The 27,952-nt window shown below is 44.4% G+C and overlaps 1 protein-coding gene across 4 annotated transcripts in view; it reads left to right on the top strand.

Annotated features, from left to right (window-relative positions):
- NFATC1 (nuclear factor of activated T cells 1) overlaps positions 1-19,151 on the top strand; it is a 116,338-nt gene extending 97,187 nt beyond the window's left edge. For all 4 annotated transcript variants that reach the window (XM_068395911.1, XM_068395915.1, XM_068395913.1 and 1 more), the window contains one exon: positions 16,592-19,151. In XM_068395911.1, coding sequence (XP_068252012.1) covers positions 16,592-16,641 — 50 coding nt within the window. In that variant the 3' untranslated portion in view covers positions 16,642-19,151. The remainder of the gene's footprint in view (positions 1-16,591) is intronic.
- Positions 19,152-27,952: the final 8,801 nt, after the last annotated feature.

The following is a 27,952-nucleotide window of genomic DNA, read 5'->3' as shown; positions in this document are numbered from 1 at the left end:
AACCCTGTTTATTTAAGAATGAATGTGCTAGCTGCAGGGACGATTGTTCTAGCTACATCCTTACTTGAGATTACCCTACTTTTAAGTACAAGCAGACATTTCTGCGTGTCTTTTTCTTTTCCTTTACAGACTTTTATTTATTTTATGTATCTGTATCTCACATGCCAATGGAAATCAGGGAAGGAAATTAATTTGTATGAATGGACATCATAAATTTCATGATTTACCAGTAATGAAATCCTGGTTTGCAGAATGAGAAATAATAGGGTTTTTCCAAAATATCTTAATCCTTGGCTATGATTAGTGGCATAAAATGAACCATTCTTTCCTATGTGTCTAAAGTCCAAGTTGTGCTCTGTGTAGCTATGTGATATTCTTTCCAGTCTCATGTCAGTAAATAATTGCAGTGCTGCTCTTTAGTCTGTCTCTGACCTTCGCTATGCTCGCCTTTCTTGAACAAAAGCTGAGAATCGTGACAGATTGATCTCCCTATGTGATCTGATCTAGTCTAGTGTGAAAGTTCATTAATCCTACTCCCAAATTCCTTAACCAGTTTACCATAAATGTACTACTCTACAAGCATATGTAATACAGCACAGCCATAACAGTGCTTAAAACAGGATTAGGCAATACCTCATGTTTTCTAACTACTTCTACTTTTGCAGAAATAGAAATTGACTTTCTTTATATTGTCAAGGGTGATTTTTTGGTAAAAAAAATAATTTAAGTAGTTTAGATTTTATGAGTTTAGGCTAGAATATTGTCTAGTCTGTCTAAACTTGGCCTCTTTGTGTAATTCTAGTTGTTATTACCTGAACATGAACCAAAGATTATTCGTGTTTTAAGGATCCTCTTTTGGGAATGGGAAGAACCAAGTAGCTTAACGTCATCTTGTTTTAACAATTAAAAATTGGCAGATGAGCTGTGTACTCAAGCAAAGCAAGGATTTTTAGGCCTAGAGAAGTGGTTTAGAATCTAGAAAAGAAAAACCACATACTACTAAAACCCTGTGTATGGTTTTCCACTATTCACTAGAAAGCGGAGAGGGCTCTAGGATCAAACTCTACCCGCGTGCATATGCATTAAAGCTGACACACTGAAGTAAACACAGAAATGTGCTTGTCCTCTTTGAGTAGCAAGAATCAGAAGTAAGTCTGCTGACATCAGACAAGTTGAGTATGCTTCAAAATTCAGGCAAAATAAGAGAACAGGTCCACTTGCCTTTTTTGCATATCAGCATTAAAACATTTCAAATAATCTTCATGAGCAAAATAGGGTGTTTACAATGCAGTGACTGATTCTTTCCTGCCAAGCCATAAGACCTTTACCTTGTGCATTTGTAGACCACCTTTCCGTATCTGCCTGTTTTTAATAAGGACTTGATGCAAAGCCCATTAAAGTGAACAGGAATTCTTCCGTTGTCGTCTGTGCTCTTTGGGTCAGGCTCCAACTTACAATCACAAAAACCTATCACTTAATGCTCTTAAAAAAAGTTCTATGCTAAAAAAAAATAATACATGGAAATCTCTAATACTGGGTGAAAATTTAAGGGTCCAAAAATTGATGCAGACACAAGTTATAGTTCCCAAAGTAACTGTAAAAGATTATATTACATTAATATGTAAAGGTTAATGGCAGATACAATAATCTGAAATACTGTCTGTATTGTACATGTAGTGTGACTGACTTGCAGGGTTTTCAGAACCTTCATTTTGGTTGTTTGGGTGTGCTGATATTTAAAGCAATGTTTGTGTTGGTTACAAGGCCTAGGCCAAAGGGATCTCAAGGAGCCCTAGGTTCTTGCACATCAAATAGTGGATAAGTGTATTTTGGGTGAATGCACTGTGCCTGTTTCTGTCCCCCTTAATGCCAGTAGGAAAGAGAAAATTCTTTCCTGGAGTAGTTGTCGTACCGGTATGTAAGGTCCCTTTGTGCCTTGTCTTGAGTTGCTCTTGAGTTGCTCTACTCTTTTGTGTGGTCTGTAACGAGACAATGACAACACTGCACCATGCGTTCTCCATGGAAAATGGGATAATTTCAACAATTTCCCATTTTCTGTAATGTTTTTCTCTGAAGCGGGGGGGCCTTCTTTATGTGTGCAAAGCTTTGTGTTGCAGCTCTCCATAGATAGCCATGACAAAGAGAAAGCATGAAAGCTTCTAGGGCAGAACATTCATCCTCGCTTATCTGGCCCTCGGAGACATTAGCTAATCGAGGCACGATACTCCATACAATAGGACAAGTGCTGTAAAGCTACCTCTGTTATCCCAGCGAACATGGAGACTTATCATTCCCATGGCCGTTTTACAGGATTTGTTTTCTTCTGAGAACAACATCCACAGCCTACGGTGCTACAGACTCCAACAATGAATCTGATGCTGGCTCTGTGTGTTATCAGCTCCCTAATAACTGTCTTTTTTTTTTTTTTTTCTTTCCCACCCCATTTGTGAGAATTTGTCCTCTGGAGCTCTTCTCTATCAGGTCCCTGCAGCTGCTGTTATTTTAGATATGGCAGGAAGTAGGTACCGGAAAACAGCAAGAGCTCGCAGCGCTCAGAAGAATCTAGAAATTCCTCTGATTTACCCCAGGCTCTGGCTCCAATCAAAGCCGGTTGCAAAAAAATAAAAAAAGGGAGGTGGGGGTAGGGGGAAAGGCCCAGGCTGACAACTGTATCTGGGCTGCGTGTGTCAGGAAGAGTTTTAGCCACCTCCTTCTGCCGGGTACCGGGGAGATGCTCGACGTGGCCGTGGGAGCCGGGGGAGCGCTTGGCTGGGAGCGACGTGGGCAGCCCCCCGACACAGGCGCTGCTGCCAGCACCCTCCCTTGCCAGCTGAGAAAACCCCCTCTCGCCTCCCCGGGGACGAGCGTTTCTAAAAGCTCATCCCTTTTTTACGGTCTCCCCTCTCGTCGGTGTGCGCCTAAAGCAGATCAGCTTACCCGGCCGTCCGGCGGGCTCCCACAAATGCTTTTAGCAGCACTTAGCAAAGGGCGCCAGCCAAAGGCACTGGTGGAAAGTCACTAGAGCAAGAAACTTACATCACTACTCCTATCATTATATTAATATTACTACTGCTATTATTATTATTAATTATTATTGTAATTTTACAGCTCAGGTGGGATACTTCCTAATCTGCTACGCAAAGACATTTTTAGCCACTTTGAATACTTTTTAAATCAGACTGACTCTGGAGAGGACTTCTAAAAGAGAAGGAAAAAAGAAGTGATGAATTAAAACACCTCCAAACCTTTCAGTTCAGCAAGCGGTTTAGACAAAAAGACACCACCACCCCCATACACAAAGACATACACAGAAAAGATACTACCTTTAGAACTGGTTTTAATAAAGAAATCCTCTTTGCCGCAGCAGATAAGGAGGAAGATGTCCGCCCACAGACATCTCACACCATTAGCAATATAGTTAACATCTGCAAATGTTTTAGGGAAAGAAATTACACTTTGAGACATTTCTTTTTTAATTACAGGCTCCAGATGAGATTTGTTAGAGCAGGGAAATGTATCCCATAGCGACTGATGTCAATAGCAAGCAGTCCCTGAAGCCAGCCAGGATTGGGAAAGCCATGCTGTTTGCTGCTCTTGGCACTGCTCCCTGCTTTCACAATGTCAAACTTAGAACCGCCTTTATATGCACTTTCCATTTTTTTTTCCACAGTAGCTGTTGCCAGCAAGCTGTAAACTACCGTATATCACTCAGATTTAAGAACCTAAACTTTAAAACAAATTAAACTCTTGTTGACATTGTAATAAAAATCAGAATCGAACTGAACAGCTCAGTAAAACTGCACTTCAATTATTTTATGGATTTAAGATTGTTTTCTAGGATTCCCAGACTCCCAATACAGCAAAGTTATTTCCTCTTGGCAGATGTCTGGAAAAAAAAAATCATTGAATGGATAAAATTATGTGGCAGACACTAGGTTGCAGCCTAAAGGGAGGAAATGGTGTCTCCCCAGCACCTGTAAATATTTGCTCTGTGTCTTGACCAGAAGAGCCTTTCGTCCGTACTTTGAAAAAAAATTTCATGGTATTTACTTTGTGAGTTTTTTAAGAAAATAGATTTTTCATCTGTCAAAACCCAGTTCCTACCTAGGTGTTTATGTGGTTTTGAACAAGAACGGCAAATACGGGTCTGACCCACCCTTCAGAACTGTGTCCAAATGCAGGTAAATGCATGCAGCGCACGAGTGCCTCTGGTCGCTGCCCTCTGCTTATCTTTCATCTCCCTACTTAGCAGTTAATGTTGGGTATTCTTTTTATAATTCTCTTTTTTTTTTCCCTAGTCTGTAAAATGGAAACAGAGGTTTCCATCCGATTAATTGCCAGGTTTCCATTCTTTATAATGTTTCCTCTCAAAACAGTTTGGAATGAAAGTATTTCAGAAATGTGTGTAGACGGAAGCTACTGGAGATAATAATTTGTTTCATGTAACTGTGTTTTACAAAAGGTGTGGTACACGAGAAGGGCTGTTGCGTGGAGCAAACAACAATCAGCTTGCGCAGCCTTTCACCAAAACCTTTGCTGGACTTAACTTTTTTTCTTTCATCACATCAGTGAAATGTCCTTTACTGTCCCTAAGTCCCCAGCCTGAGAAGTGTTGTGTTCCCAGGGTCTTCAGTGAGAGCTGAGAACGCCTGCTCGGTCGTGTTCATACCTCTTGTCACAAGGACGCTTCTGAAGATCGAGCCAGATGTTGCACATCTGCATGCCCACAGCTAGGCCTTGGGGTCTGCATGTTCTGGCTGACCTCCCCGGGGAGCGGGGAGACACGTGTCCCTCCGAGCAATGTGTAGTTGTGTGGGTTTTCCAAAGCTGCTGTGTTAGGCTCCGAGTGTTCACCTCCTGATCTGAATTGGCTGACTTAACCTGAGTGAATCTCGCGTAAGCAGACAGTTAACTCCATTGTAGCTTTAATTTTTTTAAAGCTGCTCTTGAATTACTGTTAAAGCTCTTCCACTCATTTTGTTGCCTGGAGCACCTCTCAAAGTACAGGCCAAATTCCTACTGGAGTTTGGATGTGCTGCCAGATCACAGCCTGGGCCATGGAAGCACCCTGTCATTTCTCAGCTATCAAGAAGCGAGGGTTTTGGGTCCAAGTACTCAAAAAGAGGCAGAAAATAAGTCTGTCACACATTGCAAGTGGTTGTTTGGAAAGCGTAATGCAAACATTTTGAATAAAATTTCAGGTCCTTAAGTGTGCTTGAGAGATGAGTGTTGTACGCCTGTGTTTCTCAAGTGCCTTTTTCCTATTTCTCTAGTGCTGGCTGCAGGTTTGCCGTGCTTCTTTCTTGGGGTAGAATTTCCTCTCTAGTGCAGAGCACTGAGCTTCAGCACGGTTCTTGTGTCAAGCATTGAGCTGCAAGGGGGAAGGTTTCTTCTTCCATGGGAGCCCGGCTGTGATTCTTACTGAATTTTTGCAACTGTATCTGTTGTTTTTTCTGTTGACATTGCTCTGTCAGTCCAGCCTAAGGAGCTGTTCTACAGCTTAACACAGCATGTGGGAGAGGGGAAAAGAGGAAAAGACATTTTGCCATGTTTGCAGCTCTGTCTCACTGGGACCATGTACAAGTAAGAGCATTCTTCCAGCTGCTCTGATCTGCGACGCTTGCTATAGGCAGTTTTAGCATCCGAGGAGTACTGGAGTCCAGCAACTATCTGGTCGTAGTGGTTTTCACAGCTACATCTTCTGTTCTGGGGAGGGCACCTAATGACACCCAGCTGGTGGTTTCCCCACCATGGCCCAGCTTGCATTGATGATATGTCTCCAGTGTGGCTCCACTAAATCAGCTTTTGGATCAAACCTTTCCAGCCAAACTGGATGGGAGTTTTGTCATGAAAAGGCCTTTACCTAGTGTTGTTAGTGTGGTGCAAAACCAGCGCAAGTGTGTCATTAACCACTGCCAGTGCTCTTTTCCAAGGAGCCATGACAGAGAGGACGTGCATTCCTCTTTGAACTGCAGCATTCTTCAACAACAGATGCTGCCGTGGTTAAAATAAAATCCTGTGGCATTACGTACAGCTCACATTATGGTGGTGGCCAGATCATTATGCCACAAGCAAATTTATCGCATGACAATTTGCCTGCATCATTTTTTTTTGCAGTCTGTTTGTAGATGCCAGTGCAGGTTCCCAGAGCTAGCCCTGCTTCTGTGCCCACTGCTGAAGATTAGCAGCCCTGTTCCATCACCTAAGGATTTCCTCAAGCTAGTGTGACCTTTCCCAGCCTAGCCCCCAGCAGGCTCATAGGTGGATTTCTTTTCCCTTATCAAACACATTAAAAATTTTATTAGCCCCACCCAGCCTTTCTCTTCCATCGAGCAGCATGTGGCCACTCACTGAGTGGTCTCATGGCCATCATTTTATCTGCCAGAGCAAAAATCCTGTGAATTAGAGGTTAGCAAACAAAGCTCAGCCTTCACCACAGCCTAGGTGGGAATGTGGCCCAACAGTGGTCACCCCCCGAAGCAGCACATAGGCACATCCTGTATTGTATACACAGCAGCATCCTAGTGTTGTCCGTGCCTCAGTGCCCTCTTTGCAAGATGATGTAATAATAGCATTGATCTTTTCTGTTTAGCACGCACTTTGAGTGGAAAGGACTATAAAGGACAGAGGTGTTGATGATGGTGATGATAAAAGGGCAAGTAGGGCCCATTTAAAAAACAAAAAATCCTCCTTGCTCAGAAAAAAAAATCAGATAGACCCTGTTTTAACTTATCTCCAGGACACTTTCAGTGTTGAGATCCAATGTTACTCCTACTGAAATCCATCAGACTTTGAGGCTGGTTGAGTGGAAGAAGAGCTGAGTCTCTTAGCTGTTCTCTGCCATGGAAGGAAACGGGTACTCAGCAAATACTTCTGTGTGACCCAAGGTGCTTCTTTCTTTCTTCCATTCGTTATTTCTTTGCTTTATTTGATATGCCCAGCTGCACATGAGCTGGTTTTTCATGAACAGCAGTGCAAGGTGGCTCATTTTGGAGGATTCCAGATGATCACTAGGGGCCACACCATTATTACATAAAGTCAATTAAAGAGCATACGTGCACATCCCATTGATTTGATTTAGAACTAACAAAAGCTTCAGTAATGTGCAATTACAAGAAACTTAATGACCCCTTTATATTGAATGCAACTTCTGCGGCACCTAATATGCTTTGATGAATTGCTCATTATGTGCAATGTTGGAAAAGCTTCTAAAAAGATTAATAATTGTATAATCGATAGAGAAATTCAGTCTTATTTGGCTTTTTTTTAAAACTCTGAAATCAGTAAGTCATAGAGATTATGGATCCTCTCTTGCACCCCTTTTTCCTCCTGTACTGCAGAAATTGTTTTTTCCCTAAAGCTAATCTGTCACTTCTCCAGCATGTGGAGAAACCCCTTCTTGCGTTATGTGGAAAGGTCTGACCTGATACGGGATTGCCATGTGAGGTCCAAAAGGCTGGTGCTGGCTGCCAGCAGAAATCGCCAGTGCTGGGCTGGATGTGTGCACATGGGAGGCTCCTTGGGCAGGGCAGGAGGTACCCAGGTAGCAGCCTCCAGCATTGGGCTGAGGGCTTTGCAGCATGGTCCAGACCCGCCCTCCCTCTCCCGTTCACTGCCTGTAAGCTTCGGGAGCTGCCAGTCCTTGAGGCCATCAGGTGGGCTTTACCCTTGCTCTTCTAGCTGTGGGATGCTTTGAAAGGCTCGCATCTCAAGTGTTGCCCACGCCGCGGTTGACTGCCAGTTGTAAGGTACAGTAAACCTTGTGGGATGGGATCAGAAATATGGGAGTGAAAAGGAAAAAAGGAAGTTTCATATCTGTTACATTTGGGATTTAATAAATACTGCCAGAGACGTCTGGAGGCTAAAAAACAGGCAAAAGCAAAATTGTTTTAAATTTGTTTTGATTTTGAATCCACTCTCGTCATGCTTCAGGGCATGATTCATGAGTGTTGAATGCCGGGGTCTGACAGGACTATTTTACTGTTGGGCACTCAACTGGAAAGTAAAACTGATCACCAGGATCAGGTTGTATTACTGTATTTCTTACGGCGGGGGCAAATTTCTGTCGTCTCTAGCAAAGCGGTGCGTGCTCTTCCTTATTCCTTCCTGACTGGTACCCACAAAGCTTCCAGCAGTACCGACCTCGGGGTTTGGCTGCCTTAGGTAGCATTTGCGTAGTTCTTCTGTCATGTGGAAATTTTGTGTAAAACGTAAAACATGTCTGTTTTGTTTCCCTTACAGATGCTCTTAGGAACGTAAACACATAATTTTGGTTAAAATGTGGTTTATTTGTCCATTGCCCAGCCCTACCCTCACGCGTGTGTGTATGTGTGTGTCAAACGTGGCTTGCATCATACCGGGGCAGATCCTGCAGCCTCTGTGCAGCCCAAACCCCAGCCACTCCAGGCAAGGTCGGCCTCAGTGAGGGCTACTGAAAATTCCTGTTGACTCGCTGATTCTTTGGTATAAAAGCTAAACCAGGTTGAGAGCAGCCACCCTCAGACTGAGAGTAAAAACGAGCTAAAGTTTAGAGCCCAGTGTGCTGGGAATCACTGCGGCTCTGCTGATTCCTGCGCTAATTCCCAGCAGCCGGGGAAATCATCCTTAAGTGTTTGCAGAGCAGGAGACACGGGGCGTGCCCAGGGTTGCATGTGGGAGGGATGAAAAAAAAATCCAAACGCAGGAGTTTTGGTGTGATAGGATGGGACTCATTTAGTCTGGGCTCCTAGTCAAGAGCCCCAGTTAAATTACTGCCGCACAGTGCTGTCATCGCACTACAGCGAGGAATCTTTCCCATTAGCCCTCCGCGGCGCAGCCGCTGTGGGAGACTGTGCGTTATTTGGAGTTATTGAGCTAAATAAGGCAGAGGGTAGAGCAGGTAGGAAAATGACTCCATGTTAATGGCTTTCGTGCACAACAATACCATCCGTCGTGCCAGGCCGACGTTTGTATGGGAGGATCATGTTTTATTAAAACCTGCTACTTGTTGTCACTCACTTGCTCCACTGTCCTATTCGCTGTCTCCAAAAATAGTATGCCCCGTGGTGGTGTCTTATTATGATTAAACAGATAAAAATAAGTTTAAGGTTTAAACACATCCAGGACACCTGAGGTAATACAAGATCTGACTTCTTTATGGAACGTGTGAAGTTATATTTTCCATTGCTTCACAAGACTTGTTTTGTTTGGTTTTTAATTCAGTAAGCTTTAATGTGATCTATAGTTTCACATTACAGGCTGGCACCTCAGGAATTTGTATCACTATTTTCTGATATTTTTTCTTATTCACAGGACAATACTTACTAGCTTTGAAAAAAGAATTTTTCTAAGACAGCCCTATTTTTTCAGTAATTTAAGTAATAATTCTATGTTGTTTGTTGCAGCTTTCATGTGTCAGAAAGGGGTGCTGCTTACTAGTAGTGAGGAAGTAGGTACCCTGATAAAAACTGTAGGATTTTACTCATGTGACGGAGTTTATACCAAGAGCTTCATTTCTTTACTCGCTGTATATGTGTCTATGTTTAGCCATTTTCTCTTTAAATAAAATCTGTACATGGAGATAAGGGAAAACATTTTTTCCTCCCGTATTTCTGCTTCCTCTGCGTTCATTTGCAACTTTGAATTCCTCTTCAGTGATGCTAATATGTGGCATTTCATCTGAAATGAAGGGCACACGAGAGCCTGATGGAGCAAGATGTGGCATCGCGGGTGGAAAAATCCGAGGGCAGTAATTATAGACAGCAAAGTGAACGTCATCCTACGAAGCATTACCACAGGTAGCGTGGTGTCAGCGTCAAACTCATAGACTCACTCCAGAGTTATGTTTCCCTCTCCCTGTTCACATGCTGAATAGTGACAGCGTGGTCAGAGCTGTACCCAGTGGAGAGGAAATCACAGTTCTTGCTCAGTGATGCTCATGAGTGGTGAGCTGTCGCTGACAGTGGAAATTCAGAGCACTTAGAGGTACGTCCACACTGTGTAATGAGGTATGCGGAGAGATCCCTGACCTGGGAGTCGCTGTAGTTGTACTGACGTAAGGCTTGAGCTGAGCTAGTGAATTCTGCTGGAAGGCAAAAATGATGAGCCAAACTGGGGCAGTTTTGCTTTCAGGACTGCTACTCTTTTCTGAAGGTTGCTCAAATGTGACACCTAGCCGTGCAGTTTGACCCGAGTCAGACATGGTCCAAACGTGATGGCCAAGCGTGGTATCCAAACATGGTATCCAAACATGGCACTGCATTGCTTGGGCAGTTGCACCCATCTGAAAGATGAAGCATTGTTGTCCGAACATGGCAGAATCCGGGTGTAATTTCACACAGGCTTTTCACACATGTAGCTTGAAAGATGCAGCTGGTATTACTTGTATTTTCCATGACACGTGCACCAGTCAGAGCAGATTGCTTTTGTTCTTTTTCAGCAAGAGAGCATTACAGCATTTGAACCTCCTACTTCAGTTCTGCTCCATGATAGAGACAATGGTCCCCAGCGGTTGCAGGGGGACATGAAGTAACAAGCAAAGGTTGGTTAGTTAGCTGTGGAAAAAAGCTTGATGTGACCCTGAAGGCCTAGATGTCTTGGGACATGCCATGTGGCTCTTCCTGTTGATAAGGAAACGAAAAACCATCCTGAAGGATACTGTCACTACACAGGAACAGGGACGTGTACACATCCACTGAATTACAAGGTGTCAGCTCTGCGCAAAACCTCTCAGTGCCCTTGTGCTTCAACTCTGTCACGCCCCTTAAAAACCAGTGGAGCGGAGAGCCGTGAAGCTCACTCGTGAAAAGAGAAGGGTGCAGTTGGAAAGGGGTGCAACAGTAAATACAACCCACAGCTCCGCTGCTCAGTCTCCTTGTAGGAACTTCTCTGAGCTACTGCCGAAGTGGGTCGAAGTCAATGGAAAGACAGTCATTGACTTCCACAGCCTTTAGTGTGCGATGTGTGAAGAGATAGTGGCTTAACCTGACCAGGAACTGGAGCCTTAATGTTACCGCTAACAAAGTGAACAGACATGGGATATGTTTTCAAAGTGCCATCGTTCCCTCCCAAAACTGTAGACTCAGCTCTTTATAATTGTGGGTCTGACCATGGCTCTCGGCTCACCTTCCATTTTTTCACACTCTTGGGAACATTCACCTTTAGGAGTATGAAGTCTTCCAAGCTCTTGTGTTTGTAGCCCTAAAGAGCTCCCCAGTTGTGGAAACCCCCCTGCATGTGCCTTCTCCCCACTCTCTGCACCACTGACCTTGTAACTTCTTTGGTCTGAGTGGGATCAATATCTGAGCGGGATCAATATCTGAGCTGGAAGGCAGAACTTTGTCTCAGAAGAACAGGTATTTTATTAAAACAAAGGCCGCAATGTTATCCATATTAGTAGTCAGATACAAGGAAAGCAGAAGTCTGCAGAAATTTAAAGTTTTGCCAGTTGATGGAATCCACGTACAGCCACCAAATGTTAAAAATATTCCATTTCCTATGAAGTTCACATCTATATATGGAACCCACATTTGTTCAGATATATCTGGTTGTCCTGTTCCGTGCAGGAACCCAAACTGTTGCATCGGTAAGACACTGATTTTGCTAATTAGTAAAGCAAAAATTTCCATTGCAAGGGCATTTTAAAGCAAAATTAAATACAAGTAGAAAAAACTCCTTATTAAACTAAAATGTGGTGTAACAGCTCACCACATCCTGCTACTGTGGCATCTGCTGTTTAGCAAAGGAAAGGTTCCTCTTTCAGACTCCTTGACAGGTAGAGAGGTCACGTGTTACCTGCATTTCTCAGCACTATTATTTTTTTTACTTTCTGTCAGTGGAAAAGCTGAACATGACAATGGAAAATATCGGTTGAGGGAAGGCATTGTGGGGAACTGTAGGTGTTAGCTATAAAAGCGACAGTGGCCCCCCTCCCCAAAGCCAGCAGAAAAACAGTGAAAAAAATCTGATGACAAAGGTGCTGTAAATTATCGTACTCAGCTATTTGGTCTGATAGGGATCAACCTGTTGCTTTGAGGGAAGTGTTGTGCTAATCTAGTCATTCAGAATTGCATGCTATTCCAGATCTGCTGCTAAGCTGTGTGTAGGGCCTCCAGCAAGCCAGGTAATTCTTTGGATCTCATTTGTCCTGCCTACAAAATGGGTCTTTTCGAGTACCCAGGTTATGTTGTTTTAAAAAGAAGCGCAAAGCCTTTGCAACCTTTCTTTGAAAAATGTTGTGCTCATTCAAAGCACAACTACTCCTGGAATGGCACTACAGACATGAATGGATGCGTATCCAAGCAGCAGTGGAATCAAAGACCAACATTTGCTTTAGGAATGAATCTCAAACCCAGGCCAAAATACTACTTGCACTGAATACTGCTGTTCTGTGGAGCTCACACAATCCTCTTGTAGTAACAAGTTTGTAAGCCAAAACTTGAGCATTCAAGACAGCAAACAGCTGATTCTCCTCAATTATATAATAAATATTTTGTTAGAAAGGTGGGAACTAAGAGAAAAATACCAATTATTTTCTCTGCACAAGCAGTATATCTTACCTCTCTGGTGAGTTCTGCAGTGGTCCTACAGGACCAAGTGGAGCCCTGAGGATACCAAGGGGAAGGAGTGTGATGGATGGCAAAGGAGATGATGAACAGGGAACAATCAGCTCTTTCACATGACACATGAATGGAATTATCAAGAAACAAATTTAAAACAGCAAAAAAGTACTTTTTCCACCAGCATATCCTTAAACTGTGGAACCCGTTGCTGCAGGAAACCATGAAGACCAAAACAAGTTCAGAAGGTTATTAGAAAAGTTCATGGATGAAAGTTCACTAGAAATAAGGATGCAGACCTCCTCTTGCTCATGAAGCCCTCCAACAGAGTGAAGGTGTACTGAGAAGGCATCACTGGAGATGTGTCTGGTTCCTATGCTCTTTTGCAAAGAACTGGCTACTGGCCATTGGGGTAGATGCAACACTGGTACGGATGGACATACAGGACACTTCAGCAGAGCCCTACTTCAGTTACAGAGTTTTTGATTTGCTGTTGGGAAGGACAATCTTGGGTCAACCTACAACAACAATAGTCGATGTTTTCGTGCCAAAAGAAAAAAAAATCAGTTTTGGGTCAAACAAAACATTCTAAAACATTCCATTAAATCTAAAATAAAACATTTCCTAACATGCAACAAAAATGGTGATATGTTTTGGAGTATTTAAAGAAGCAAATTTTCTACAAATTTGAAATAAAAAATGTTGATGCTAAAGACATTTGAAACTATTCGAGAAATGTAATCCATATTTTCATGCCACTTTGACTGACCCCAAACTGCATTTTGCCCCCAACAAGTTTTCCCTCAACGTCTGTTTCTCAGACCTGCAGGGAGAGAGGAGTGTCTCATGGGAGTGCTAGACCATGCAGCTAGAGGTGGCAGGGAGCATCCTTCTAGCTGAACCCAGCGAGCATCACTTCACGTGTGCTTGCCACCTGGTTTCCCCCTGTTTCCACCGGCCGGAGGGTTTTCCTTCCAGCCTCAGGTGCCTCGGCGGGCAGCGCGGGAAAGCCCGCTCTCAGCACACTTCCCCTTTCAGCTCTCGTGTTTAGTGCTCTCTGCTAGCGGTCTGCCTCTACAAGATTGGCTGCTTTGCTGGATCATGTATTGCCCCACCTGGGCCTTGTGCTTGCACCCTTGTCCCTCTCTGTAGGTTTTTTCCACTGCGTTATTGGGAATTTCTGCATTTTCAGCACTGCGGTGGGTAAAGGGGAACAAGCGACAGTGAAATAGAGAGACCTGTGTCGGAGCCGCACCGTCCATGGGCTGCCATGGATGAGAGAGACGTTGAACATCCTTTTGGCTGTTTTGGCCCTATTTGATTGTGAGATCTGGTGGCAATGGGTGCACTTTGGTTGAGGTTCAGCTAGTGAGTCTATGCTGACATTGCGTAGTGACTGTTGTTAAACAGCTCTCACATGTTGTTACGCAAGGACACCAGAGATGACTGCTAGTCATCAAGGTAGCAGAAGTCCACCTCTGTTCAGAAAGTAACGTATAATAAAAATAAGCAATAAAGCCAAAGGTCTAATCTGTATCCTATTGGAGTCAATTACAAAATTACGAGTGATTTCAGCTGGGGATGGATTGGTTTGGCTGCTGAGAGCTGGAGAGAGTGTGACCAAAGGACTGCAGTAGTCTCATGGGCTGAGCCAAGGGCAGGTGGTCTCCCAGCTGAAAGGAAAAGTCACATCATCTCTAGGGTAAACCATGTGTCCTACAGCACTTGAATGCCAGAGAATTCAGCTGAGGGTACCTAGTGTGCTTGGAAAGGGCAGCCTCTGAGTGCCTAAGCCGATTTGGAGATGGACCTTTGGCTCGTAGACCCTCATGTCATCAAGTTGCTTCCGAAATACTTTTAGTAAATGCTTTAATAGGGGAAAGCATGGGCTGGCAGGCTGGGGGGTGTTACTCTTGAAAGTTTTACTGAATGAATCAAGCAGGAGTACCTCAGCGTGTGCTATAGCATTAGTCTGAGATTCAAGATACTTGAGTGCTAATCCTGACTGAGATGGGGAGCTTCTCAGCTTTTCCACCTCCCTGTGTCCAGCTGTGAAATACCGGTGGTACTTACGTTCACATTTTACAGCAGCACTGTGAAGATTAGTTACTTAATGTTTCTAAGCACTGCATGTACAAAGACTGAGGATTGCCTTGAGTAGTATCTTAGTTTTATTTGGTGTAACAGAAACTTTGAGGCAAAGTTAGCAAAACTGTGACACTGTCTGGCCCATGTGAGGATTTATTTTCATTGTCACGATCAACACTAAGATATCACTGTGTGTTTTTGCTGCATACCCAGTGTTGCGTTGAGAAGTTTATCGAAGAAACTATCTTCACAAAAGCATCATGGAAAAATCATCCCACAGAAGAAGTGCGCTGTTTGCATTCAAGGCAGAGACTCGGTCCTGAAAGCTGTCTGGAGTCTTGCAGCATGTAAATAGGGTAGCACTTCTTGCTTCGTCTTGCACTTCAGATGCATGCAGGGCAGTCTTCGTCACAGAGCAGGCCTTGCTGCTTGAACTCGTTTCCGTTGTTTGGTAATATTAAAGATGAACTCCACTCTCAAGAAAAAGAACAGCTTTGTCTTCACATCTCATTTCCATACCGCTCTTAGTTTGCTGCCATAAATAGGTAGTTACAAATAGAACTGATATTTCCCTTCTGAAGTATGGTGTGCGTATCCATTGGTAGAAGTGGTTTTGGTGGCCAGGACCTGTGACACAAATCCTGACTGATTCATGTGCTGCGATTACTAAATGGGCAATATGTCTGCAGAGAAAAAAAAAAAAAAAGAAACCAAACAAAAAAAACACCAAACCAACTAATTGCTTCAGGAAGTTGGTTTTAGACAGGCTTGGTCTTTTCCAGTAAACACGTGAAGTTATCTGGATGGCTGTGAACAGCAGCCCACGAGGAAAGGAAAATGTGGGCTTTTCCGTGGTGCTTCCATGACGTGGGCATGTGTTTCCCACTCCCAGCAATGTTAGGGAAACTCAGAAGCGATGATAGCCCTACTGATGGCATTTTGTCTATCTTCATGTAAATCAGGTGGTGGCAGTCGCTGCAGGGAGGTGGCGTGGAAATAAAAGGGATGTTGTGTAGTCCCCTGTAGATGGCCTTTGCCAGGTTCAGTCATTTCCTGTCCATCTGCCAAAAATCACAAGCTGATAAATTGACATAATTGGAGTGTGGGAAACTCTATTGCTTGATGATGTGCAGGGGAGGGGGAAAAGAATGAAAGAAGACTCGTGAATAAAGAAAACAGCACTTTATCAGTGGAGATGCAGTCTGACTGGCTGATGCTGAGATAGCGGACCTTGTTTATTCTTTTCTCTGACTCTTACCAAAGGTTTTAACTTGCTCGTCCCTCCCATCTGTCTGTGCAGATAGGAGCAAAGACTGTGTGTCCAGTGTGTTGGTCACTACAAAAGGAGGGTGTATATTTACATGTGTTACTCGCTCCAGGGAATGGGCAAGCACGCAGCAGTTTCTTCTCTTCTTCTTTTTTTTTTTTTTTTTAATATCATCCCACAGTGGAAAAAAATCACCACGTGAAGTCATATTCTATCTAGGCATTGCAGCTGCACATACCCAGGTTCGGTGTCTGGCAGCTTTCTGCCATCAGCACCTACCATGGCTAACATACTTTCCAAACAGCTCTTTTTATGGAAGGGGTAGATTATTCTAAGATTTCCTGTGGTTGTCTTTGCTTTACATTTCCAAGCCAGTTCTAGAGCAAATGAAATGTTTTGATCTGTAACTGATCTGAAATGTTAAATATGTTTGATGCGATCGAGGATCCAGGATGCTGCTGTTCTTGTGATGTCTGGTTTTACACGGTATTTAGCATGTTAGTAACCGTGGTTAATCCTGCTGTTTTGCACTCTGATCAGCCTGTACTAGCGATCTTGTGACCTTACGCTTACTGTTCGGAGCTTGTACTGAAGCCATCAAGGAACGGATGCAAGTTTGGGGGGCCTGTGTACGGAAGAGACCCACCTGCAGCAGCGGGATGCTAATCAATTCCTTTTCTCTTGTCTTCTTTCTTTGCAGTAAATGAAATTATAAGGAATGACCTTTCCAGTACCAATGTCCATTCATAGCTTTCAGTACGGGCCTAGTATGAAATCCACACACACTTTTGACTTAGCTGGCGTGTCAGCTCGAGTACAGAGATACCGAATAAACTCAAGACGTTGCCTGGTACCACTCTGATCTTCCACCTTACTGAATGTCAGGAACTGAAGATTTACCTCTTGCTTACAAAGAAGTAGCTCCTCAACTTCAACTGATGAAACAGCTTCTTTAAGGAAAATCATCTCAAAAGAAAGAGGAGGGAATACGCTCCGAGACGGCGCATTTCATGGGACAAAACTAGGAAACTCGTCAAAATCTGAGTGCTTCTTCCCAGTGCTGATCTTTTTGGCATGGCACCGCTGGAATACAGCCCTGGAAGTGCCTTATTTTACCAGGTTGTGGCATCAGGGCATTTTTAATAAGCTTTGAATTTGCTACCATTAAAAGTGTTCGTAGGTGCAGAAACTATAGAGCTTGCATTCTGGAGAGTGATACTGGAAAAAAACGTAGGACTCTGCAGCAAAGTAGGGAGAGCAATCCCTACTCCAGGAAGATGCGTTTCTGAATTCCAGAATTTCTTCAGCTTTTCCTCTGCTGTAATGTACAGCCTATTGCCTTATTCTCAGTGCATTTCAAAAGCCTCCTGATTTGTCATCATCTCAGCTTCCTTTTGCATATTGTCTTTTATTATGTGCTAATGAATCATAGGGTTGTTAGTAGTAGCATGTTAAGATTTTGATTTTAATCTGGCTTCAGTCATAGCACAAGTGAGTTGAATAGCACAAAATAAAAAAGGTTGATGGACAAAAAATTGAAATCTATCTATTACATGATAGATGAATGTGTATGCATGTACATACATACTAGTATATATGCATATATTTATATATGACAAATAATATAGATGATTGCCTAGTGAGGGCACTGAATTTAGCAATAATTTCAATTTCTGAGAATGCATTTCAGATCCACAACAAATATTTCAGCTACTTCTTTTGAGGGTTTGTTGCACCTAAAGCAGGTATGCATCTTCTTTCCTCATGCAGTTAAGCAAGCACTTTAGATAGGCAAGAAGGATGCATACAAGATACGTGTTATTTACCAAATGACAAAATATGAGTTATAGTAACTGTAAATACCATTATGGAAGAGTGTAAAATATTTGTTCAGTTATAATGTTATTATTCCGCAGAAGCCTTATAACTCTCTGCTACATGTATGAAAAAGAATATTACCAAAAAACCACAAAGGTTTAATATGCAGCGCTGTATAGTGTGTTTTCAGATTAGTTTATGTTTCTGGAGCTACAGGTAGGCATGTAGTGTAGCCTTTAACATTGTATTTTTTACAATCAACCGCTTATTATATAACTAGCAACAACCTATTATTTCATATAACCAAAAAAAATAAAAACAAAAATAAAATAGCATGACTTAAATTAAAAATGTTTCACATAAATATTGTGCCTTAGGAATCTGTGCCCCCTCCTGGAAATACACCTGAACTACACCTCCGTGCTGGGGTGGCTCCTTAACTCTGATGCAAATGAAGATTGAACAGGTTTCACAAAAAGGTGAAATCCTCCTAAGCGTTTTAAAACATTATTCTGTATAATTATGTCTTACTTGCTTTAGAAAAAAAAATGAAAGCCATATTTGTCACATTTGCACATTACTGTGAAGACATGAGAATATAATATGGCTATATGTACATAATATGCTGTTATTGGTCATTATAATAGTCTGTTATTCCTCACCTGTTTAATCCCAGTTATTTACCCTGTATTTAGCATTGTAGACGTTGCATGAAACATTTCTTATAGACTGCCATATGAAAAGTTAAAAAGCTTGACAGATGTCAGCTTGACGTGTAGCTAGAAAATAGATCCAATAAAGCAAAATGTTTTGCTGGAAGCTAGTCTTAGAGTGGTTCATTTTATGTTATCTTGACAGATCTTCCTTTCCCATATAAAATAAGCATTTTTACATTATATACATATATATAAATATATATCTCTTCTATTTGAAGCTGTTTGCATCCTGCTGTATTCTGCTAATATAACCATCTTAGTGTGGAAGTAAAGTCTCTTGTCAACAGACTCTTCTTCATTTCCCCCCTGCATTTAAAGACGTTGCTGCCAAGGAGAGAAAATGATATATGATATAATTCTCAGATTTTATTCTCTCAGTATTTCAGAAATGTCAACAAAGTGTGCGTGGAGGAATCTCTGGTTATGCCAAAGCATTTTTTTATTCATACACATAAATACCTTGGGTGAGGCTTTTACTATACAGGACGATACACACACACACAGACACACCCTCCACATGTTCACATTTCAGCAGTAATTTTAGCAAGGTTTTCAACTGTATGGTTTGAATATGTTGCACCTCCTTCATCCTTATTTTTATTTTCCTCTTTAAGCTATTTTGGAAAAAAAACCAAACAAACCAACCTGTTATTTTTAAGCCTGGATAATGGAAGATTATGCATCTCTTGTATATGTATTCATAAAATAAAAATGAAAGCAGAAATATTTCCCGTATGAGACTGCTATCTTGTTTTTGTATGTGTGTTATGGTTGTTGCTGCCAGTTTATGAAAATGGTTTTCATCAACCCTTTCTGAAAACGAAGCAAAACCAAAAAGCCACAACGCTCTGAACTTAGATCGTAGTCCTTATAGGTATGTTCAAAAAGACTTTTGCCAGGGATGATTCTGACTATTAAAAAGAGCCCTCTGGATGAATTTTAAGCAGTGAAACAAACTACTTTATTAATTGTGCAACAAAGTACTTGCATCTGTATGTAGTGCTTGGACAACACTTTCTTTTGCTTTCTCTGGAACTACTTCTGAAATGTGTGGGTTGCTAAGGGTACGCTTTGGATCTGTGGTCTTCGGTGCAGTAGATACAAGAGGCATTTTTGTTAGGCTGGAGGCTTTCGTAGCCCTGCAAGGGGAGGGCTGCCCACACACTGGCAGGAGGGGATGGCTTGCCATGAGCTGCGTATGTGTGATGGATCTGATCTCTGTGGTGGGTCCTACTCCTTGAATGCCCCGGCTGCTCTGTCCCGAAGGAGAAGGGGCAATAGGAGGGTGTCAGCTTAGTCACAGCTGGGCTGAACACGGGTCTGGGTTTCTAGTCACCTCATCAGGTGGTGCGTTTGTATGTACCAACATGTGACACCTGATGGGCCAAATCATACAGAAACGCTGGAAAAACCTGAGCTGCTTCGATTTTTGTAGACCAAAGGCAAGTTATGAAGTATATAAGCACAACAGCATGCCTACCACAGCGGTCCTGGTGTAGGTAAGCATTTAAACATGTTTCAAAAATTCATCAAGAAGAAGGAGACAGAAATATGCATTTAAGCCTTTGTTGAGTGAAGACCTTTCTCTGCCTTGGGTTTGTCTTCCTGTGAGTAGAGGGTGACACACCCTGCTCACTGTCACACCTCGCTTCCCTGGGGCTGCTACCGAATCCCTCACAATTTAAGGAGAGGCAGATGCTTCAAGCCCATTCAAACCCAGATATAGCCCAGCTCTTTAGAGTCAGTCAAAATGCTCTTTCTCTGCTTCCCTGTCTGGAGGGTGGAAATAGTGATATTTACTTCTCATGTGGACAGCATGAGCCGTATTGTTGGTGAGGTTCCTGGAAAAAGGAAAATACTGAAAACTCAGTCACAAATTCCCTATGTCTCCTGGAGACTGTGGCATCATTTTGTACCAAAGCAAAATGTCTGGTCACAATCTGAATTCATCCAAGCAACATACTTCGGTCATTGTGCTACCTGGCTTCCTCCAAGCTTCCTTTCCCTCTCAGCTTCCTTTCCCTCTCATTTCCACTAATCCCCTCCTCAAAGCACAGCAGACCCGAGCATGGCTATATTAACCACGTCTTGACCAGACTTCTTTAGGCAAAAATAGCCTTTAACAAACTCCTAGCTGACTCCTTTCATTCATAACCAAAGCAGAAGGTGAATCGAACACATCCATCTGGTACTGTTTGACTAAATAGCCTTGCTGGAGTCATGCTTTTGACATTTTTCCTTTCCAGCTGAAAATGGCAAATTTCAAGGAGTTAAATTTCTTGGGCAGAGCTGTAGTGCCTTGAAGCTACGCTTTCCTTCACCATGTGTGTAATTTTATTGCATTCATCACTGTAAATCTATTGAATTTGTCTCAGTAAAAATAAAACAAAATCCCTCTCATCAAGTATATTACAGAGGAGTGCTAAGGTCAATGGCATAACATCTTGGTTTCTGTAGCTCTTCTTTAAACAAATGGTCTAATTTTATGTCATAACAGTGATTGGACTGTTCATCAAACTAAAGCGAGTCCCATCTTCTCCACCTTTGCACACGCTTGCCCAATACGGAGGTCAAGTGTTTGCCTGTTTTAATTTGCCCGTATTGATTTCTCTTTCTCAGCAAGTTAACATTTTTCTTCTTTGAGCCTCTTTCCAAAAAAAATAAAAAGGTTTTGGTTCTCTTCTTTTCAGGTAGCCAAATAATTTGTTCAGAGCAGATCAGTTACAGATTCTCATACTGTTGGCTTTAATTACAAGCCGTTCTTGATTCCAAAACCAGCTTTTTTTTTGGCCAAAGAGACTGTATTTTTGGACTGTGCAAACTCGGGGAGCTTTAACAATTCAAATGGTTGCATTTTCAGGATTTAAGGTGACTGGTAGTATACCTGGCACTTGCTGTCGCCCATGGGCACATTAGCTTTTGTCATTTAAACAGAAAAGTTGTTGACTGTAGCTCTTTCTTAGCTACTTTCAGGGACAGGCAACCCACAAGCCACTCTTTGCAGATGTGGCAAATTCATTTTCAGTCGTTTTAGGAAATCCCTTTTTTTTTTTTTTTTTCAGCTCGGGGAAATAGTTTCCAAAAATGCCGTCAGCATCAGTTTCCAGCACCTCTTCTGAATTAGTTTCACACCCGCAGCTCCTGTACCCAGCCTGTTTCCAGCACCGCTGACGGAGGCCTTCTGGGTCAAAAATAACATAGAGCAAACACTGACAGCGTGTATCGGTGGCAGAGCTGTCCTAGCCCAGGGCTTGCTCTCAGCCTGATGGCCAGTTCACTGACTTGACTTCACTAGTCCGTAGCTGCTCCTGTGGGAGCAGACGCCCAGCCGGTCCATCATCACCACACGCGGCTGTTTTAGGCATCTCCCTTGGCCATCACTGCCCTTGCCTGCCTGGGGGGGTGCCCTATATGTGCTGCTGGGGCCACCACGTGCCCGTGATGCTGAAGGTGTTTGTAAGCAAGCCCTTGGCGCCCAAATGGAGCATGGATTTGCCCTCACTGGCATCACTCTCATGGCTTCCCCGTGGCAGTTTCTGCCAGCTCCAGGAGCATCCCTCACGGGCATGGGGACTCGCTGGCTGAGAAGTTCTTTGTCTGCCATGCTGGGAGGTCCCAGGAGAACAGACTCTGCATTTTCAGGTGTGTTTTTAGGCCCTGCACTGGTGACATTTACAAACCTGATTCTGGGTTGTGAAATCTATGAGAACACCCAGGTTAGGGGGTCCCAAAATTCAATGTGGTGGTGTTCCCATCCAGCTGGGAGACATTCCAGTGACACTAGTTTCAGGGTACTGGGGGAGAGCAAGAGACTCTGCGCCTCACCAGAAAAATATTTCAGTGCTTGGCAGGAATTTTTTAGCTGCAACGTTTGGGGTTTGTCTGGTCTGGTTTGTTTTGGTTTTTAATAGCAAAAATGACATTTCCTCCAACATGAAATATTTTGCTCTACTTACTTTTTTGTTTTTTTAATTTTTTGCTTAGAAAATACAAACCACATATTATTTTGGGTCAGGTTGATCCAAACGGCACCTTCTTTCCCCTTCACCCCTCTCCAAATCTCTGGGCTGGGCTGCTTTCCCAGGCCATGGCTCCCCCTCCACCCGAGCAGAGCTGCACAGGCGTGACGTGCATACTGCCTCTGCCCAATTTCTTGAATGGTTTCTTTGCAGGAAACTCCTCATGGATCTTTCCTGCCTCCCTGGCCCCCTTCCAGGGCTCCTGCCTGGGCTGAGCTGATCCAACCCACTGCTTTCATCCTCCTGGCAATGTCTTCTTTTTATTATTTATTTTTTACCGTAAGCTTCTTGTATATTTTATCCTATAAAACAGATCGGCCCTAGTCGGATGATGACACTAAATTGAGCACTCACCTTTTAGCGTATTGAATGAGTTACTCCCGTGCTTTCCACCCACCCTGTGCACAGGCAGCCACTCCTCTGGTTTTTAACCCTGTCTGCCCCGCTGGCACACCGGGATGGCTCCCATCCAGCGGTGAGCTCCTTGTGAAGTACCCGCAGCAAGAGACTGAGTCGCCGGCTGCACGCACAGAGGGGACAGAGTTCGTTGCTGGTGATACAGGGGCTTTAGCTCAAGGGACCTTGTAAAGGACCTTGCCAGCCAAGTGCTCCCGGCTCCCGCTGCCAGACAGGCAGTGCTGGGGAATGGATACCAAGCCTCTTGCTCTGACCCACAGCAACCGCCATGCCCTACCCTTGACAAGGGTCCATCCCCCACCATGCCTTGTGACAAATCCTTGGCAACCCCTTAATTAAGTCATGGCAATGACGTTGCAAAAAAAAAAGTGTGTTGGGGGGTGAAGAGCAGGAGAGGCAGAGGGAGGAGGAGGAGCACCACATGGCAGTAACCTGGTTGCTGGTATGGCAGCAGCAGCCATGGGCCTTTCCCTTCTGGCAATGTTGCGGGCTGGGCAGGGAGGGGAGACCCACCACAGCATGGCCCATGGGGCCCTGGCCATGCTGCCTCAGCCAGGGACAAGTGTGGGCTTGGCTGAGTGTGGGCTGAGAACAGCCACACTTCAGCACACCTGTGGAAACAAACCCTTTGCCAGTGTGCCCCTGGGACATGCCCCAGAGAGACTGCCCATCACCCTCCTTCTGGCAGGCGCCGGGCAGAGCGACTAAAGTGGGTTTATGGCGGTTTCTCCATTCAGTAGCATGGTGGGGGGAGAGGGGTGAAGGGGCTCCAGGGCCAAGGCTGCACAGCAACGGCAGTGCGTGGGAGGGAGCGAACTCTGCCTGACTCCCAGGATGAGTCTGCACAGGTGGGTGTATGAAAACTCATCTTGTTTTCTCTTTAACTTTCCAACTGAACAGTGTGGACTGGGCAGAGAAGCCATGGGGAGGAACCCCAGCACCATTTCCCTGTCCCTCCTTGTCTTTGGGAGCAAAACCGCCCTTTCAGCAGGGAAGTGCCCCTGTGAGCAGGAAGAACCGGGCGTTTTCAGGGGGCTCTGGTGCAGCTGCTCACATGACTCCTGCTGACCTCAGCCATGCAAATGACAACCCAAGTATCTACATGAAGACGCAGGCTGGCGTAGGAGTTTCTGGTTCAGTTTTCCCTGCAGTGCACGTTGCCATCAATGCTTTAGAAAGTCAATTTCAAGACCGGCGAACAAGATCAGAGAACTCTCGCTCTCAATTTAGAAAGTCAGTAGTTTCAGGGTAGAGCGCGAGCACACGGGTACGCACTGGTGGGACAGGACAGGAGCCAGGTGCTGCTCTCCTGCAGCTCTACGTGCATGCTGAACCACAGCGGTGAAGTACCTGGCCCGTACCCAGGGCCACCTTCATTGCAGATGATAATCACTTGAACATACGTGTGATCATTCAATAGCAGTGGTTGTCTTGCTTCGATGTCAGGTAGCAGGCACCGGAGCCCCTGGCAATGCTCACAGACACAGGGTGCCAAGGTGTCCCTCGCAGTCACAGAATCACAGAATCAATCAGGTTGGAAGAGACCTCTGGGATCATCGAGTCCAACCATTGCCCTGACACCGCCATGTCAACTAGATCATGGCACTAAGTGCCATGTCCAGTCTTTTCTTAAACACATCCAGAGATGGTGACTCCACCACCTCCCTGGGCAGCCCCTTCCAATGTCTAATGACCCTTTCTGAGAAGAAATTCTTCCTAATGTCCAACCTGAACCTCTCCTGGCGAAGCTTGAGGCTGTGTCCTCTTGTCCTATCACTAGTGGCCTGGGAGAAGAGGCCGACTCCCACTTCACTACAACCTCCCTTCAGGTAGTTGTAGACTGCAATAAGGTCACCTCTGAGCCTCCTCTTCTCCAGGCTAAACAACACCAGCTCCCTCAGCCATTCCTCATAGGTCATACTTTCCAGACCCTTCACCAGCTTGGTCGCCCTCCTCTGGACTCGCTCCAACACCTCAACATCTTTCTTGAAGTGCGGGGCCCAGAACTGGACACAGTCATCCCAGCTTGCAGGGAGGGATGCTGCCTTTAGCAGATTAACCCCTTGGTATTGCTGCCAGCGACCAAGAGAGACGGGAACCACTGTGTTAGCAGGATGTATCGGTGAAGCAGGTCGCTACCTAGTAAAGAGCATAATGCAAACTTAGATCTGGTAATAGAACTTCAATTTACCCAATCCCTTCTAAAATACGTGGGTGTACCAAGTGATAAGTAGAGAAGTAAAACTTGCTGCTAAAAATAATAATGGAAAATGATTGCTACATTTGTGGTTCACATGTACGTGGCCTATATGAGCTTTACAGGCCTAACAAGTTAAACAGTGTGTGATTGACTAATAATGTTAAACAACCACTTATATAACACAATGTGCCCCAAATCATTTTTGTGGCTGAAGTACGCACATTTCTGGTGACTCAAGTACGCTATCTGAGCTCTAAAGCAGTGGTCAAGCGCAGTGTCAGCACATCACCTATCACTGCTACCTCCTGGTCCAGTGGTTGACCTAAAACCCCAACACTTCCTTTCCCCGCAGCCAGGGCTGTGAAGTGTAGGATAACAAACACATCATACGCCGTCTGCTGACGCACTTCAGTCCCGATGCAGATTACAGCACTGCCTTGCAGAGTGTTGCTCCCGCCGGCTCTGCTGGGTGGTGGAAAACACAGAAAGGCCTTTTCTTTCTAGGCAGATCTTTATCAGCTTAATGTGTCTGAACCGCCTGGGTCGAAAGGGAAGACACTGAGGCAGCCTGGCCCTGGGGTTTGTGGTTTTACACGCTAATGCTTTATCCGGATTCTTGTGGCGACCTTGGTCGGGCGTCCCCAGTTTGAGGGCACTGCTCAGAAGAGCAGAAGGGTACTCGTGTTTGCCTCCCAGTGCAGGGGACCTCTTCTGCTGCTGGCTGCCACGGACATGCTGCCGAGTGCTGCTGAGCATGGTCCTGGCAGCTGGCACGGGACTTGGTCAAAACCTCTTGGGATTTTTTTTATCCAAGAAATCAAGATTTTAGTCTCTTTGGGCCTTTCTTTAATGTGCTTGGAAGGGTTGACTTCACATAAAGCCTCTTGTTTACTAAACCCAGTGAGTCACACAACACAGCACTGAACTGTACCATGTGAAGGCTCTAAGTATCTTTGTTTCTAGGATTTTTGGTGCTTCACAGCCATGCTTCATAACCATGACAAGGAACAAGTTTAAGCCTCTGCAGTCATACATCCAGTTAATCTGGACTGATACTCAGTTGGCAGATAAACCCAGTCAGTGCCTGGAGCTCCTCTCTCCTCTCGTTTTCTCCCACTGCGGCTGCCTGTAGCTTGGCACACAGACACACTTTGGCAAGGCACCACATCAACAGCTTCTCTAGTTCCCTGGCTGTGCTTTGCACTCACCCCGGTGAGACGCTGAGGGTCCAGCCAATCCTCGGCAACCACAAAGAGCAGAGGAAGGTTCATACTTCAGGGGGTCCTAGGGCTGCGAACATTGAAACCAGACCTTCAGGGATGGCAGTCACAGCGTGACGCTGACCCTTGGAGGGCTTTTTGAGCTCTTGGTTGCTTTGAAGCTTACTGAGTGTGGTAGCATTAGAGGTCCAGGCCTGTGTACAGAAATCTTGCCTGCTGAATGCCGGTCCTCAGCACTGACTTTCCACATCAGGATGGGAAAAGAGCAGTGTTTTTCAGCTCTGTTGTCTGAGTATCCACTTGACATCACTCAATGGAGTTCAGTCAATGCTCTTTAACAAGTGAAACCACACATCCCACCGTTGCCATATTCTATCTTATAATACAAGTTGCCACTGGAGACAGTATCAGTACTATTTTCAGCTGATGGGAAGTTTCCAATTTTTGTTTTCTTCTATAAAATTTTGCATCATAATCATAGAATCATAGAATGGTTTGGGTTGGAAGGGACCTTAAAGATCATCTAGTTCCAACCCCCCTGCCATAGGCAGGGACACCTTTCCACTAGACGAGGTTGCTCAAAGCCCCATCCAACCTGGCCATAAATACTGCCAGGAAGGGGGCATCCACAACTTCTCTGGGCAACCTGGTCCTGTGTCTCACCACCCTTACAGTAAAGAATTTCTTCCTAAGATCTAATCTAAATCTACCCTCTTTCAGTTTAAAACCATTACCCCTCATCCTGTCACTACTTGCCTTTGTAAAAAGTCCCTCTCCAGCTTTCCTGTAGGCCCCCTTCAGGTACTGGAAGGCTGCTATAAGGTCTCCCTGGAGCCTTCTCTTCTCCAGGCTGAACAAGCCCAACTCTCTCAACCTGTCTTCATAGGAGAGGTGCTCCAGCCCTCTGATCACCTTCATGGCCCTCCTCTGGACTCACTTCAACAGCTCCATGTTCTTCTTATGTTGGGGCCCCCAGAGCTGGATGCAGTACTCTAGGTGGGGTCTCACGAGAGCGGAGTAGAGGGGCAGAATCACCTCCCTTGACCTGCCGTATGTTTAGGTGCTGTGGGATTTATTTTTCCCAAAAAACTATTTTTTCAATGTTAAAGAGCTAGCCAAAAAATATTGAACTTTGGAGAAGAAAAAACGTAATCTCCTTTTTCAGTTGTCTCTATTGTTCACACCTTTGATTATTTTCTTCTTTCTGCAGACCACAAATTTTACCCAGTTAAAAGGAACTGGACTGATTTTGATCTTCTACACGTGTAACTGTAGTTACTCCTGAATTATGCCAGAATAAGTGAGATCAAAATTGAGCTCAAAATCCTGCTTCTCCGGAGCTTTATGATCAAAGTTACATTGTGCAAGAAACACTGAGGGGGTAAAGGGAATAGAGGACAACCGGCTTATTGCAGTCAAAAAAAGGGTTAGTGCAGTAGCTGTGCTACACACATTGCACTTTGGCTGCCCTGCAGAAGAAAAAAGCTCACACGCCCCAGCCCCATCCTGGCTCTTTAGAGAAGGTGAAGTTGCATCACTTGCATCCCAGCTGATTTCCAGGCTCTATCTGGCTGGGTAGTTGGGCCCGTAGATACTGATTGTTGGTGCTGCAAGGCCCATCAGCCACCTGTCCTGACCTGGGACATTTGGCTGAACTTCTGGGTCTGAGGT

The sequence above is a fragment of the Nyctibius grandis genome, chromosome 3, assembly GCF_013368605.1.
Source record: "Nyctibius grandis isolate bNycGra1 chromosome 3, bNycGra1.pri, whole genome shotgun sequence".
Taxonomy (NCBI): domain Eukaryota; kingdom Metazoa; phylum Chordata; class Aves; order Nyctibiiformes; family Nyctibiidae; genus Nyctibius; species Nyctibius grandis.
The sequence above is the reverse complement of the archived record's forward strand: the minus strand, read 5'-3'. Positions and strand labels throughout refer to the sequence as shown.